This window comes from Equus przewalskii, chromosome 5 (assembly GCF_037783145.1).
Source record: "Equus przewalskii isolate Varuska chromosome 5, EquPr2, whole genome shotgun sequence".
NCBI lineage: Eukaryota > Metazoa > Chordata > Mammalia > Perissodactyla > Equidae > Equus > Equus przewalskii.
The window spans coordinates 71,292,607-71,308,738 of record NC_091835.1 but is presented as its reverse complement, the minus strand read 5'-3'; the positions used below and the strand labels follow the sequence as shown (position 1 = coordinate 71,308,738).

General features: G+C 58.1%; 1 protein-coding gene across 1 annotated transcript in view; it reads left to right on the top strand.

The window, feature by feature from the left end:
• SP7 (Sp7 transcription factor) overlaps positions 1-15,351 on the top strand; it is a 28,474-nt gene extending 13,123 nt beyond the window's left edge. Inside the window, exons 3-5 of the mRNA XM_008532976.2 lie at positions 6,990-7,234; positions 7,711-7,738; positions 12,437-15,351. Coding sequence (XP_008531198.1) covers positions 7,718-7,738; positions 12,437-13,711 — 1,296 coding nt within the window. The 5' untranslated portion in view covers positions 6,990-7,234; positions 7,711-7,717 and the 3' untranslated portion in view covers positions 13,712-15,351. The remainder of the gene's footprint in view (positions 1-6,989; positions 7,235-7,710; positions 7,739-12,436) is intronic.
• Positions 15,352-16,132: the final 781 nt, after the last annotated feature.

Sequence of the window (16,132 nt, the reverse complement as noted above, 5' to 3'; positions counted from 1 at the left end):
CCTGGAATTACTACTGCCTGGAGAATGCTTGCGAGGAGCAGGGGATGAGGCAATGGGGGAGCCCTGAGATTCAGACTCCTCTCTGTGTCAGGGGATGAGGAAGAGAAAGGGCACGAGAGGCTGGCAGTCTTGGGTCCACCGGATGTTGGCGCCGTCGGGACCTCGGGCGCTGCAGGATCCAGAGGAGGACGTCTGGGAGCCAGGCCTCGAAAAAGCCAGGGCTGTGGAGGCCGAACTCCCATCCCGGTCGGGCAGTGGAGAGAGGACTGGGCAGGGCAGCCGGGGGCGCTGGCGGGGCGGAGGGGAAAGGGGCGCCCGGAGCTCCGCGCCGCCGCCCTCCCCCCCTCCCCCGGTTGGCGCTCCCTCTCGGGCTCTAATCGGCGCGGCGGCCGCAGCGGGCAGAGTCAGCGCCGCCAGTCTCCGGGACGCGACTCCCAGCAATTGTGGTCGGGACCGCAGATATGCAGCTGCCTCCTGCCCGGGCGCCCGGCCCGGCCCAGCCCGCCCCGCCCGCGCCCCGCCCCCCGGCCGGCCCGCCCCTCTGCCGCCAGCCGCGCGGGGACACTGAGGCACGGCGGGGAGGTGACGTCCCCGGCGGCCTGAGCCCAGCCTAGCCTGCGAGAGACGGCTCTGGAGGCCCTCGGCCTCTCCCCGCTGCCCCAGACGTCACGATCTGTCTGCAATAGCTGGAGCTGGGGCTGAGAACCCCCAGTCCTGCCGGAGCTTAACCGCTCGCCTTGCCTTAAACGCCGAAAAAGTCAAGCAGTGCTTTGAGATCCAGAGGGGGCGTCTGATTGAGGGTGTGTGGGGAAGAGGTGATGGTGGTGGTGGCTGAGTCCCAAGGACTCTCATTAGCCCTGGGAGGGGGAAAAAGGAAAGATGGCAAGGGTGGCCTAGGCCGACTCTGGACTTTCTTCGTAGAAGAAGAGAGGAGGAGGATGGGGTGGGGAGAGGCGGGAATAGGTAAAAAAGGGGAAAGGAAGTAGTTAAGGAGGGATTAGGGCAGAGTGTGTGTGTGGGTCCTCCTGGGAGGCTGGAGGCCAAGTCCTCAGACACAGCATGGCACCTTCATCTGTTGACCGGATGCAGCGTCTGTCCAGGGCGTTTTCAGAATTGAACAGGTCGCTCTAAGAGACCTGCATGTCCCAGGTGCCCAGGCACACACAAACCCATAGATGAAAGGGAGTCCTTCCGACTGTTCCTTCTCCCTAACTGCTCACCTCTAGCCAGCACCAAGTCCTTGCTGGACCCCTCCTAAATCTCACCTTGCCTTTACCCCTCCTCAGCCCCCTACAGATGTGGCTACAGGCCGCATCTTCCCACCTCTTGCCTGGACTGCAGCAGCTCTAATTCTGCCCTCCAAACTCCGACAATACTAATAGGCACCATTTACGGAATAGCTACTAAGTGCCAGACACTGTGGTAAGAGTTCCACATGTATTATTCCTAATCCTTATAACAACCCTGGAGGTTGCTGTCTTATGTTTCCCTCTACTAAAGGAGAATCTAAGGCATCAAAGGTTGAACGGCCTGCCCAAGCTGACACCGTAGCCAACGGCTGATCTACCCAGCACGCCCAGCACTAAGCCCCTATTCCGTTCTCCTCTCTGCAGCCAGGGTCAGCTTTCTAATAGACAAATATTCCCATATGTTGCCCTTAGGATCAAGTTCAGATCCCTTGCCCAGGTGAGTAGACTCTCCATCAGCCTCCACTGTCTGTGCTCCAGTCACAACCTTCAGCACCTCGAAAGTGTTATGAATCCCTCATACCTCTGGGCCTTTGCATATATTCTTCCCCCACCCCACCCCCGCCCCCCGCCTATAAACACTCTTCCTCACTTCACCTGGCTAACTCCTAGTCATCCTTCAGTTTCTTTCCCTAGTCATCCCTTCTCCCAGGAGGTCTTCCTTGTTCCCCAACACTGGTTTAAATTCACTCTTTTGTCTCCAAACCAGTACTTACTGTCTCAAGATACTTCCCACTCTTTAGATAGCTCCTGATATGTGAGGCGTAGGGCAGGGTCTGTCTTGTTCACTGGGGCAGGCCTGAGCCTAGCCCCGTGGGCATGGCACAAAGTAGGTGCTCGCTGAGCATTTGTTGAATGAAAGAATGCTCCTCAGGTCCTCTCTACATCTCAAGACATCTTGCTACCAAGGAGAATCATAGAAGGTCGGAGACAGCGGGAAATGTGGCCTAGGATTTTGAAGGACCATTTCTTTGGGTTGTTCATTCCTAAGGCTGGGAGATGTGATCAGGACCCCACCACCCCAAGTCCTGTTTGTTTGAAGACACTAATTAGTTCATGTTTCAGATTTCAGGGCACTTTTTTCTACAAAGAGGCCCTTCCTGGAGAGGACCAGAGTCTTAATCTGATCCCTTATGAGACGCCACCCAGGCCGGGCTCCCTCGCCCCGAATCAGGCCTCCGTCTTCCCCGTCCCTCCCTTTCTTCTTTGTCCCCTGCCATCCTTCCTCCTTCTCCCCACTCCCATAGCACTTCTCTTTCTGATTCTGATCTGCCTCCCCTGGAACTGCTATATTATCTCAGAGCTCAAATGTCAACTAAAGCAACTGGGCTCAGAGCAGAGGGGAGCCAGGGCTAGCACCAGGGGTCCTGCCTTGTAGCCCTGGTGCTGGAACAGGGGATGGGGGGACCTAGCGGAGAGGGTGGGAGTTGAGGTACGCATGTGCGTGTAAACGTGTGTACATTTGTGTTGGAGTGGGGAGCCCCTTTTCCAAGCTGCCCTAAACAGACATTGCTGGCCTCGTAAAAGCTTCCTTTTTGCCCTGTGTCCTCAGCCTTGCCTCCCAGAATTGGCTCCTCTTCCCCAAGCTCCTGGAGCCTAGGCTCAGAATGCTAGGTCGAGGCACTGGGCAGTGTTCACATCCCGAGGCCATGAGTGGGTCTTCCTCCCACCCAAAGAACGAGTTTCCCTGGCCAGCAGCTCTGCTGCTTTTGGAGGACCCTACAGATCAGCAGCTGTCCCTCAGGGTCTCATCTCTTTCCCCACCGTCTCTGTTTTCATTACGTCTCTCCCTTTGTTTCCCTGCCTCTGGGTGCCTTCTTCTTTCCTGTTACCTCTGTGTTCTCTGTCACTGGTGTCTCCACTGGAGACAAGGGCTAGGCCTGGGTGCATGGGGGGGGTAGTGGCCAGACCAGGGGCCCGGGACATGAGCGCAACTTTCCAGGCTTCTCTTCCAGGCCCCTGTGGTTGGGGAGCTCCACAGAGGGAGAGATGAGTCAGCGGGGCCGCAGAGCAGGGGGGGTCTGGGTGGGGGTGGGGATGCCGGGGTTCCCCAGGGCCAGGGAGTTCGCCAGGGCATCTGGGTCTCTGAACTCTAGTGGATATGGGGAGTAAAGAATCAGTGAGTCCCCCAAAGGTGCCCTGGAGGTTCCTACACTAGTAGGAGTTACAGGCAGCAATGTGTAAGACTGGCAGTGCCCTCCACATCACCCTTATCCCCAGATTCTGGTAGGAAGAGGGGTTCCTAAATCCCCTCTAGGGAACATCAGGGACCTCTAGAGCTGTAAAATTGTGATGATAGGCTTGGGTGTATGTATGTGACATTTGCTACATATATAAGTGTGTGTATTGATGTGAGTCTGTGTGAGTCCCTGTGGGGGGTATTCTAGGTGACTGAGTCTGTCTGCAGGTATGTATACTGGTGTGTACATTTTTGTAATTGGGGTTAGGGTAAGTGTCTTGGTGTGAGTATTGTCTATATAGTGTATGTATACATATCAGCGTGTGTCCTTGTGGGTGCCTACAGAGCATATGAATGTTCATAATTCAGGGTGTGTGCAAGTGTATATCCGAGAGTGTGTCCCTCATTAGGTATTAGAGTGTGTCAATCTCTGTATTTCGGGGGCTGTGTTCGCTGTTTACTTGTGATTCTAAGGTAGCCGAACCTTCTATAACAACAAGGAAGGAAGGGTTAGGAGTCCCTTTGGCTCAGGCTGCCAGAAGAAGCCCAGACTAGGAGAGTGGGCAGAATGCAGCTTCCCTGAGGAGCAGGGGGATAGAAGTGCTCCGCTCTCCCCAGTTTTCACTCTCTCCACCCCCACTGATGTTTCCAAAAAAGATCCAAAACCGTTAGAGAGAACTAAGGCAGGTTCCAGATCCAACCTCCTCTAACCTAGAAACTCCCACCCTGATTCTTCTAGGGGAGGGAGGGCAGGGAGTGGTCCCTGTGGTTCAGCCCAGTCCTGGGGTTGAGAGATCAGAAAGGCACCCTCCCACCCCTTCCTTCAGGGGCATCCATCTCTCCGAGTTCAGCGTCTGGGTGGCCATGGGCGGAGGCTGAGGGGCCCCCAGGGTGGTGGGGGGTGGTGGATAGAAACCAGATGCCTAGGGGGTTTGTACTGGAAGGACCAGAGCCGCAGCCTCTACCCGCCCCTGCCACATGGCGCCTCTGCTCGGGCTGCCCCACCCCCTGGGAGGCTGGGCTGAGGGAGGGCTGCGAGGGTGGAGGCAGGTCCTTGGTCAGGGCGCCCAGTTGCTGCCCTCAGCCCCTGGGGGCGCTGGGGGTAGGTTTGGGGGTCAGGACCCAGGAATACCAGGGCCTCGGCTGGGCTGTATGATTATCTTTAAAAAGGGTGTGGATAAGTCAGAACCCAGGGTCCTGAGGGGGTAGCGAGCGGGGGCTCAGGCAGCCCCTCTGCCTAGCTTTGGCACAGACCTTTGGGAGGGGGCTCCGTGTCCAGGGGCTATCCTACTAGGGGTGACATATCAGGGGCCCTGGCTCACATCTTCCTGGGGACCCTGCTCCTCCCTTTTCCTTGCTTCGCACTCCTGCCCTTCCCAGGTAGGATTGGGGGTTAAGGCCCCCAGGGAAATGGAGAAGGTTGACCCTCCCCGCCCCCCATCTCCTCGCCCCTGTCTTGAACCTCCTTTCATCCTTCCTCTTTTTCCCTTTCAGTCTCTTCCTTTCTTCCCCAATCTAGTTTGAGACCCAACCGCTTCTCTCAGCTGCCATCTCTTCTCTAGTCTGGAGTCTAGACGTTTCTCCTGTGCCTCAGTTGCCTGCCTAACCTAACTGGTCTCAGGCTTTTCTGCTAGTGGTGCAGTAATTTCTCCAAAGCTTCCCCTTCTTCCCAACTTCTGAGTGGGGCGCCCCCAGAAATCCATCTGGCACCTCAGGCTCAGATGCCCCCCCCCAACGGTGGGGAGACCAGGAGGTCACGGGGACACCCCACCACCGGCACTTCCTCTTGGGCAGACGGGTGGGGTGGCCCGTGTAATCATCGGACACAATTATGCGCTATTTATACTCCATCCCCGCCCCCCACCTGCCTGGCTGCTTAACCCTCTGCCTCCTCCGGACCTGGCCAAGCCTCCCAGCTATTTTCTCTGTCCTGTCCTTCCGAAGCCATTGTCTCCTCATCTTTGTTCCTCTGGGCTTGTTTCTCTTCCTTTTAGTTTTTTCTGCTCTTTCTGGTTTTTAAAGCCATGTACCTGGTCTTCTGGTTTTCTCTGCTCTCTTACAACCCGTAGTGTCTCTTCTGATTCTCTTGTGTTGTTTCATTTACTCTGTGTGTCTCTTGATCTTTCTGGTCTTTCTGTGTCTCTTCTTTGGCTTCTTTTCCTTTGTCTGCCAGACCTCCTGGTTCCCTAGCCCTTTCCCCAAAAGTCGGGCCCACAGAGTTCCTTGGGGGAACAAGAACTTCTGGTCCTACCCTGAACTTTGACCCCGCCTGCTGGTTAAAGTGCACTTAACCCTCCCTGGACCTCCATCTGCTCCTTCCTCCCCACTTCCCGTGGAGACCTGGGAGGGCCAAAGGAGTGAGAAGGGGGCACTCAGGAAGAGAAAGTGAGGGGGCCGTGTTAGGAGTGAGGAGAGTGGGGAAGGACAGGCTCCTTGCCTCTGATGGGCAGGGCTGGGATGGGGAGAGGAGAGTGTTGGGGAAACAACCTCAGCTGGGTGGGCCCCACGGTGGGAGGGATGCTTGTTCTACCACTTGGCTGCCCAGTTCTCTCTCTCCTGTAAACTGACCTCAGGGCCTAGGTTTACAGTTAATAGATTTTTTGGGTTTCCTCTCCTGGTGGACCTTCCTTCTCTTCTCCCCCATTTTGATGAGAAGTCAAAGTTGGGAAGTCCTGCCTAAGCTCTAACTTCAATTCTTCCTGCTGCAGAGGGAATTGATGTATGGCGATGAGAAAGGGAACCAGGAGCTCCCTCCCAGGAAAGCATGATCACTCACAAGAAGGACTATCCAGCAAAGGATGGAGATTCAGTCTGTGGCGAAGAGGGGCCTAGGAATAGTAACTGGCAAAAAATGATGGAAGCTACAGCATATCTTTTTGGGGGGTTAATCCAAAGGGGCTAAACTGAGTTGACCCAATGACTTTGTACCTGCACCATCACTCCTGCCTGCCTTACCTTTTCTCAGAATCAGAAGATCCAGATTCTGCCCCCTAGAGTGAGGTAGGCCTAGGTGTTACCTTCTAGGAGTGAAACTGAGGCATTGGGAGGCAGCCTGGGGAACCCCCAAGCCTGTGCCAAACCCTCCCCCACTCTGCGCCCCTCCCTCCAGACCTTGCTCTGGAATCTGCCTCAGTGCCCCTAAAAGTCTGGGCAGCCGAAGCCTCCACCCCAGAGCACGCCCTGCCTCCTGTCTGTCACAGCACACACGTACACGCACACACACGCACATACACACTGCTCTCCTGATCTCGGGGTGGGTGACTGGGGAGGCGAGCATCTCCGTGGTCAACTCCGGCATGAGTGTGGTGTGTGTGCTTCAGCCCTGTCACCGTGCTCATCTGTGTGTGAGTTTGTCTGTGTTCATTCATGACAGTGGCTGTCCCCTGCGTGGGTAGCACTGTGTCTGTATGTGTGCGTGTCTCATCCTGTGTTTGTCCATGAGTGTGTATGTCAGTGTGTTCCAGTCTCTCTGTGTGAGTGTCGTCCCCAATCCCCATCCCCCCCCTGGATCTCTAATTAGTGGTTTGGGGTTTGTTCCTTTTCCCTCCTGTTCCTTCCCTCAGCAGCGGCGGGCGGGCGGCAGCCTCAGCAGCAGCAGGAGCAGCAGCAGCAGAAGCAGCAGCAGAAGAGCAGCAGCCAGGACTCTGAAGTCAGAGTAGGATTGTAGGATCGGAGCCTGAGTGGGAACAGGAGTGGAGCTGGCCTGGGAGAGGAGCGGAGCCCCCCAGGCCCCTCAGGCCACCCCTTGCCTGCACTCCCACTGCCAGACCTCCAGAGAGACCCAGGACACCCAGCCCAGATCCCCCAGGTACATGATACTGGGGAGCTCTGGGAGGGGTTCCCACAGATGCCTAAGGGATTGCTGGGTGCGGGGTGTGGGCCACCTGGGCCCACCGGCCCTTCAACCCTTCCCGTCAGCACCCCCCAGGACGCCCTGACAACTTGCCCATGTCCCTACCCCCTGCCTCCACCCCTTCCCTGGAAGCCCTGTGTCTCCTCTCCCGCCCAGATCCCTTCTTTGGGGAGCTCAGCAAATGGAGCAGGAAATTTGGACCCTCTGCCTCCCTCTCTCGCCCTGCTCATTGGATCCGGAGCCTTCTCCGCTGGGAAAGCTGTAATTAGAGGGTGGATCCCTACAGACAGAGAGCAGCCCCCCCACCCCCCACCCCCCAGTCCCTTCTAACTTTAGATCTCTTCTCTCCCATTCTCCCATTCTCCCTCCCTCTCCCTCTCCCTCTCTCTCCGGCTCGGCTCTCTCCATCTGCCTGGCTCCTTGGGACCCAGCCTCAGGATGGCGTCCTCCCTGCTTGAGGTAACTGCCCCCTCCTCCCCCCAGGACACCATCGACAATCTTAATGGTCCTAATCTCTGCCCGCCCCCCACCTCCAAACTCACACAGACAGTTGCTGTGGTGCCTGTCACTTCCAGGGGTCCCTCTGAAGAGAGAAGAGTCGGGTCAGAGGAGGGTAGTGGAGGGCAGGAGAAAGGGTTGGAGAGAGCAGGGCCAGAGGTCAGAGAGCAGTCAAAGGAGGATGAGAGAGGATGAGGTCAGAAGAAGGCAGGGACCCCTAAGGTCAGCCAAGCACACCAACTCTGAGGAGTGGAAAGGGATGGAGGAAGGAGGAAGAGGAGCGGGGAGCGGGGAGAGAGGGGTGGGAGACAGATAAGGCACAGCAGATGGGAGAGAGAGTGAGAGGATGGTTGAGTGGGCACAGAGCAGCATCTGGGTATAGTTCCTTGGGGTCCTCTTCTGGAACTCTTAGCCTCAGCAGAGTCTTGTCTGGTTTGTAGGTGGGGAGGGGGCTGGGCCTCTGGGCTGGTGTGTGCAGGAGAGGAGGTGAGCTAGGAGAGAAGGCAGAAGGGCAGTCCTGTGCATGTGGGGGGGCTGACCAGAGGAACTGGGCCCAGGCCTGAGAGGGAACCAAGGAGGAGGGCCAGGGTCTGAGGCCGCCTGCCCGGCTCACAAATATTTAGCTTTCAGCCAAAGACAAACTCAGCTCTATTTTGGGAGTGGGAGGCTCCAGGGCGGACTGGGCCACTTCCCCTCCAGGCTGGGACCCCAGCATCCCTTCCCTCTGGCACTGGAGGGAACTAGGGTACCATGGGGGTCAGAGTTTGGGGTCTTGAGAAATCACTGACTCTCCCAGGGCGTCTGGGGCACTCAAGGCGCATGGCTGGAAACGGAGGACTCACGGGCACTCAGAGCCAGTTTGAATGTCCTGATTCTCCTGCTTCTGGGTCTCTGACTCTTTCTCTGTCACCATCTCTGTCCTGCTTTCTGGGTCCCTCTCAGGAATTTGGGGCCAGAGGGCCCTCCCTTCAGCTCAACCCCCTTCGGTCGCCTTGAACTTTCTGCATTCTTGGGCCCCTGAGAAGCTCCCATCTTGGCTCCCAGAGCCCCAGCTCAGGTCCCAGGAGTGATGGGCCTGTGGGAAAGGTGTGTGGGGGACAGAGCTGGCGGCCTTCACCGCCTGTGTTCATTGGCCTGAGTGTAAGTGTCAGTGTAAACCAGCACGCCTGCACACGTGGCTGGCTCTGTGAGAGCACAGGTGTATGTGTGTATAAGCCAGGCCGTCTGAGGATCTTGTTAGCCCAAGTGAGGAATGGTGTGTGTAAAACTAGGCGATAGTGAGTTTGTGACCAAGTTCGAGGGAATGGCATGCAAGCCAATGGGATAGACACCAGGCCCTTTGTCACTGCTCTGGACCCAGTCAGGGGTCCCCAGGTGTTGTGTTCTACCCCCCTGAGGGGAGATTGCTCACCCTGCCATCTCCCTACTAGACTCTATATTGAGCCATCATTGAAACACTGTGGTTGGTCTTGAGGAAGCTAGAGGACCAAGGTGCATGGAAATCCTGGGTCCACCCAGGGCAGGGGCAGTGTCAGTGGGCATGGGCATCATGCCAGAGTGGCCAGCGTGGCACTGGTGCCTGGGGGAGGGGCTGGCCCAGAGGCCTGCTGGAAAGACACAGGATTGGGGTAGCGCTTGGCAAGACAGTGTGTCGTGGAAACTGGATCTTCACGTCCCTCAGTCCCTGTGAGCTGGAGCTGCCCCAGCACAGGGGCATTCCACTTCCTCTGTCTCTTCCTCCTGTTTTTTGGGTACCTGGGCCCTCAACTTTCCCTCTTCCCCTGTCCACCACCAGGAAGCCCTTGGCCTGGTATGGGTGGGCTCTCCGGCAGTGGGAAGAAGTTGGGGGTTCAGAGGGGGAAGCAGCTGCTGCTTGATGGGAGGCTCACCTGGGCTGAGTGAGATGACACAGGGGGACAAGGGGTGGGGGCTGGGTGGGGATGGGGCACTGGAAGTTGGGAGAACTGAACAACTTGGGAGGAGGCCAAAAACATGGAGAACTGGAAACTGGGACCTGGGGTGCTCAGAGTCCCCTACCATCAGCCCTTGGATGTATAGTGAGCTTTCCAGTGGGAGGTCAGCTGGGCAAGTGAGCTCCCTGGAAAGAGGGGGCTCCCATCCCGGCTGCACATCTGGGTGAGAGCTCTGGGACAGCTCCTTAGCTCGGCCCTTCTCCAGAGACTCCCCCTCCAGCCTGGTTTTTGTTGTTTTTAATGGATGGTGGGGTGGAGGCAAGGGGAAAAACAGCCAGAAGGTGGGACTCCTGGGCGTCCTGTTCCCCCCAGGTAATACATTTGATCAGGTATGGGGGACATCTTTAGAACTCTGAACCCGGACCCTCTCCCCAGTTCTCAAGACAAGAGAAGGAAACTGAGGCTGTGGTGAGACTTAGCCCCAGGGCCCCCAGCTTTTGGCCTCCAGACCGTCATCTGAGAGGGTCTGGTGCCTTGCACCCCCTTCCCTGGCCACAGGGCCCCTGGGGGCCTCAGCTCCCCAGGGCTGGGGTCTCCTGTTGTCCTGGGGCTGCTTGCTTTCCTTCACCTCTCCCTCCCTCCCCACAGCTGGGTGGGGTCCCTGGGCTTGGCTGAGGCCCCTGTGGCCACAGTGTGAGGGCCGGGCGGGGGGACGGCGTCGGCGTTTTTAAAAATAAACCGACCGCAGGGAAACCAGCGGAGCCGAGCAGGGCCGGGCTGGGCAGAGGGGGAGGGGGCGGTCAGGGGAGAAGGAGGGAGGAGCGGCCTGGTCTGGGGGTTTTCTGGGGCCCAGCACCGTGGTGCTTTGAGCTTAGGTAGGAATCTGCCTTCCTCCTCCTCCTCCTCCTCCCCCCCCCTTCTTTCTTCTTCCTCCTCTCCTTTCCTCTCTGTTTTCCTTTGGCTTCCTAGCCCAGTCACTCTCCATCACCTCTCTTTCTTTGTTTATTCTGCTTTCCTCCCTCTTCCTCCCTTCCTTTTGTCTTTTTACCTTTCTGCTCTTTTGGGTCCCTGCCCATTTCACCCCCTAATGCCACTGTGCCCCTCTGTTCCCCCTTTCCACACCCATGGGGGCTTTGTGTCAGGTCCTCACCCTGTGCAGGGTCCTTTGCTCCCCGTGTCTCTGGGGCTTAGCCTCTCTCCTTCGCACTCTACATTTCTCCTTCTGCTTTCGGCCCGGATCTGACTCTTGTGGGGCTGCCCTGCCTCAGCCTACCCTCTGCTTGGGAGATCTGAGCTCCGGGGAAGGACTCAGGGCCAGATTTGAGAAAGCTTTTGGTGGTTCAAAATTTGGGAGTGCATGGGGTCAACAGGACTGAGAGAGGTGACTGGGCAGGGGGAGCAGTGCAGAAGTGGAGACGACAGCTCACGCCCCCCACTGCGACAACCTCTAGCATTGCTGTCACACACACATACTGCATGCTAGGAGCTAGAGGGGAGGGCTGGGAACTCTGGACTCTTGGGTTCCTTTTCAGCTTCATGGGGAAGGCACCAGGTACATCGGCTTTTGAGGACCCCAGTCAAGGAAATGTACAGGGTCAGCTTTTGACGGCACGTTTTATGGTGGGATTCTCAGTAATGGATGCCTGTCTATGCCAGCCGGAGATTCTGGAGGGCATCTCTTCCTGTGATGTCCCGAGGCTGACCCAGGTAGGGGTACCATGAGCTCCTGAGGGATAGTAATGTCAGGGTGGTTCGACCTGGTAGCACGATGGTCATTAGGGGCATTTTATGTTTCTAAAATATCCCCATGCCTGCATCTACCTGTCTTCCTTCACTCACTGTGCTGGAAGGGTGAATAGAGACCAGTGATGTGGGCTATGTGTTAGGGGACACTGAGGCACAGAGGGGTGTGCCTGGGAGCCAGTATCTTAGCCACCCCAATTCCCTGCCCTGGAGGGGTACGAGGACTTCGGGCTCTTCCCGCCCTCCCAGAGGCTCCGTAAAGCAGGAGGTGCCCACTGCCCGCTTGAAAGACATTCTTGCCTGAGCCACAGTCCTGGCTTGGCGGCAGCCTTTTTCCCTCTCAATGTCCCAGTGTCTCTGCCGTTGCTTCCTCTTGCTCCCCAGCCCGAGTCCCTGCCAAGAGATTCCTTACCAAGGACATGAGGACGAGGCCTCCGGGAGGCTAGGCCACTGCCTTAGTCAGGAGATGAAGTGGAGACAGGAAGTGGAATACGGGGTAAAGCTGGGAAAATCTGGAATGGGGGCAACCACAGTCCCTAATACCGCACCTTCTCCCCAAGCTGCTCTTTGAGCCTCATCTTTCCTCTCCACGTCCCTGACCATGGCCTCTGCTCTGCACCCACTTCCAGAGGTCAGGATCCCTAAGTCTCACCTCATCCAGGTGCTGCCTGCAGCCCCAGCTCCTCTCTCCACTACTTAAGAAATAGCCCCTCGGAGGCCCTTGCACACACCCAACAGCTCCACAGTGAGCTCAGCTTCCCGCCTCCTGGGTTGGGGTGTTAGGCTGCTGTCTTGGGCCTCTGCTTCCCTTCAGCGACTCCATCTGAGCTCTGCCCTGGGTCCCAGGCCTCACTGGCCCCCTCTTACCCCTGTTCCCCATTGTCTTCGACTCTTCCCTGACCCCTTTGTTCTGTTCTCCATGTCTCCAGGTCGCAGTCCTAGAGTTGGCCCTTCTTCCAGCACTTTCTCCCTCCCCTTAAGCAGTGCCCCTGTCTCTCCACAGGAGGAAGCTCACTATGGCTCCAGTCCCCTGGCCATGCTAACAGCAGCGTGCAGCAAATTTGGTGGCTCCAGCCCTCTGCGGGACTCAACGACACTGGGCAAAGCAGGCACAAAGAAGCCCTACTCTGTGGGCAGTGACCTTTCAGCCCCCAAAACCATGGGGGATGCCTACCCAGCCCCCTTTTCAAGCACCAATGGCCTCCTCTCACCAGCAGGCAGTCCTCCAGCACCCACCTCGGGCTATGCCAATGACTACCCTCCCTTTTCTCACTCATTCCCTGGGCCCACGGGCACCCAGGACCCTGGGCTACTAGTGCCCAAGGGGCACAGCTCTTCTGACTGCCTGCCCAGTGTCTACACCTCTCTGGACATGGCACACCCCTACGGCTCCTGGTACAAGGCAGGGATCCATGCAGGCATCTCACCAGGCCCAGGCAATGCTCCCACACCTTGGTGGGACATGCACCCTGGGGGCAACTGGCTAGGCGGTGGGCAGGGCCAGGGGGATGGGCTGCAAGGGACACTGCCTACAGGCCCTGCTCAGCCTCCATTGAACCCCCAGCTGCCCACCTACCCATCTGACTTTGCCCCCCTTAATCCAGCTCCCTACCCAGCTCCCCACCTCCTGCAACCAGGGCCACAGCATGTCCTGCCCCAAGACGTCTATAAACCCAAGGCAGTGGGCAACAGTGGGCAGTTGGAGGGCAGTGGTGGAGCCAAGCCCCCCCGGGGCGCAGGCACAGGGGGCAGTGGTGGATATGGGGGCAGTGGAGCAGGGCGCTCCTCCTGCGACTGCCCCAACTGCCAAGAGCTGGAGCGCCTGGGGGCAGCCGCAGCCGGGCTGCGGAAGAAGCCCATTCACAGCTGCCACATTCCCGGCTGCGGCAAGGTGTACGGCAAGGCCTCCCACCTGAAGGCCCACTTGCGCTGGCACACGGGCGAGAGGCCTTTCGTCTGCAACTGGCTCTTCTGCGGCAAGAGGTTCACGCGTTCGGACGAGCTGGAGCGCCACGTGCGCACTCACACCCGGGAGAAGAAGTTCACCTGTCTGCTCTGCTCCAAGCGCTTTACCCGGAGCGACCACCTGAGCAAGCACCAACGCACCCATGGCGAGCCAGGCCCAGGCCCACCTCCCAGCGGCCCCAAGGAGCTGGGGGAGGGCCGCAGCGCGGGGGAAGAGGAGGCCAGTCAGACGCCCCGACCTTCGGCCTCGCCGGCACCCCCAGAGAAAGCCCCTGGAGGCAGCCCGGAGCAGAGCAACCTGCTTGAGATCTGAGCTGGGTGGAGAGTCTCCAGCCCCAGGGCTGTCTTGCCAGCCTCTCCTGGCTTCGTGGACCACTGCTTGCCCCTCACTCCCTTTGTCCTGTGCATGCTGCCCTTTGGGGATCTCTCTGTCTCTCCTCTGGCCATTCTGGGCCTGGGAATCACCCTGCTTGCCTCCTCAGCCCACCTCCTCCCCAGGCCATGAGCCTGTTCTGCAAACGCTCATCTCAGGCCCTCTACCTTGTGCCTGATTTCTACACTCTGGCTTCCTCGCCCTTGCTCACAGCCTCTCTCTCTCCTCTCACCACATCAACTCACTTTCCTTCCATTTGGGCTCCCAACACTTTGTTCCTCCATCTCACTAACTCCTTGACTTGCATCCTTTCTGCTTCCCAAGCTTATTTACCGCTATCCCTTAGCTTCCAGGCTCCAGTCTTCTCAACTTGTTATTCCACTGCTTTCCGCGCTCCGGAGCGTTCTTCCTTTTTACAAACACAATGATGATGATGATGATAATTTATTGCCCCCTGGTGGCCTCTTCATTAGGGACCAGAGTTAGGGGGATTGGGGCTAGTGACCTGGCAGGAAGCAGGGTGCCAAGAGGGGGGCAGACCAGTGGGGATCTGATCCCAAAGATGGGGTGACCCCAGGGTCAGGGAGGCTGCCCCCAGGCCTGTATATTTAACCCCTATGTTCCAAGAGAAATGAATAGTAATAATAATAATTCTATTTATCTAAGTTATGATGACAGGTCAGGTAGAGTGAGCTGGGGAGGGAAAGAGGTCCATTTCTGCTATGGAACTTTTAGCCAAGTGCATCTCTGTAGAGAAAAAGTGTTAGTGGAGATCATGTTAATAGAATTTCTATCGTCAGGGTCTCGGTTAATGGGGTTTCTCTTTTAATGGGATCTCTGCTAATAGGACTGACTAGCAGGATCTGTTAAAGAATTGATGGGGTATCTCTCAGTTAGGAGATCCCTAATATTCCCAGCCCCAGCCAGAAGCTGTGAAACCTCAAGTCCTATGGAGGGGAGGACTGGAATGTACCCCAGCTCCCCTGACCCCAGAGCAGGTTCTTCCACTGCCCCACCCCTGACACCATGACCCCCTCAGGCTCCTCCCTTGTTGCCGTGGTTATGGAGAGTTGCAGCTGCCATCTTAGACACGCTCTTTGGGGAAGCCCACCTACCAAGAGGAGGACATTGGTTTGGCGGTGCCTCTCCTGAAGAATAGGTGGGGAAGGCTTTCTCTGGGATCAGATTCAAATAAATCAAGTATTTATTCAGTGCCTCCTCTGTGCAGGGCACTGTGCTAGGCTGGTGCCTGGAAGCCATGAGAAGGAAGAATTGATAGAGCTAGGCGGACAGAGGTCCCCAAGCTGATTTGGGGGTGCGTCCACAGGCCCCCAACCTGGGACTTCCGATGCTCCCAACTCCACCTCCAGTGACTTTTAAAGCCGCTTCGTGCCTTTGAATGCCTTTCCTGTGACTTCGGATCCTCCTTTTCTATCTCCTGCTCCCCTTAAGGCCCCGAGTTCAAGGGTGAAAGCCGCCGGAGCTTGGGAAGGGGGTCATATTGTGGAAAGGGAAGGGATCGCGCCCTCATGGAGTCTTTTTTTTTTTTTTAATTTAATAAATAAAAGTTCGATTTTAAATTTTGTCCTGGTGAGAAAGGGGGAAAAGAAGGGTGAGCCACAGGTTTTTCCTTGGCAAACTGGGGACTCCCCACGGGCATTCTATTATGCACGTTGGCCCGTTACGCCCGCGGTCGAAGACTTCCTCGGCAGGGCCCTCGGGCGGAGCTCAGTCGCTGACCGCCCAGGGCGCTCTGCAGAGCTGGGAGGGCCGAGCGGTTTCCTGCCCGGCTCTTCCCGGGACTCTGCACCCACCGACCCCGCCGGGGCAGTGACCTGCCTGCGCGCCGCCCCGCGCTCGCGGCGCCCCGGGCCATGCGCGGCTCCCGGCGGGCGGACCCGGCCTGGCACGCACCCCGCCCCCTGCCCCGGGCCTGCAATCAGTCGTGCCCGCCACGGAGTTAGCGGAGGAACAAAAGCCACTCTGTGGCGGCCGTCCCCGAGCCACAATAGGGCTTTGTGTGGCCCCCGCCCCCCAGGGCTCCCCCGCCGGACTAAGGGGGCGCACCGGCCGCTGCCCCCGCCCGCTGCCCCGGGCCCGACTGCAGGGCGCGCCCCGGCCGGCCCGCCTCTCGCGGGCTCGGGAGAGGAGCAGCAGCGCTGGGGCGGGCGGGAGGGCGGGCTCGGGCGGCCCCCTCCCCACGCCGCCGCCTCGCCCGCCCCCGGCCAGGTGCGAAGTCGCCTGGCCTCCTGCGGGGCGCGGCTTCAAAGGCCCTTTGAAGAAATCCGGGTTCCGAGGACTTTCCCGCGGGCTGGGGGCCGCGGAGGGGAGCCCACCGCCAGGGCGTTGGGCGCAGGGGGG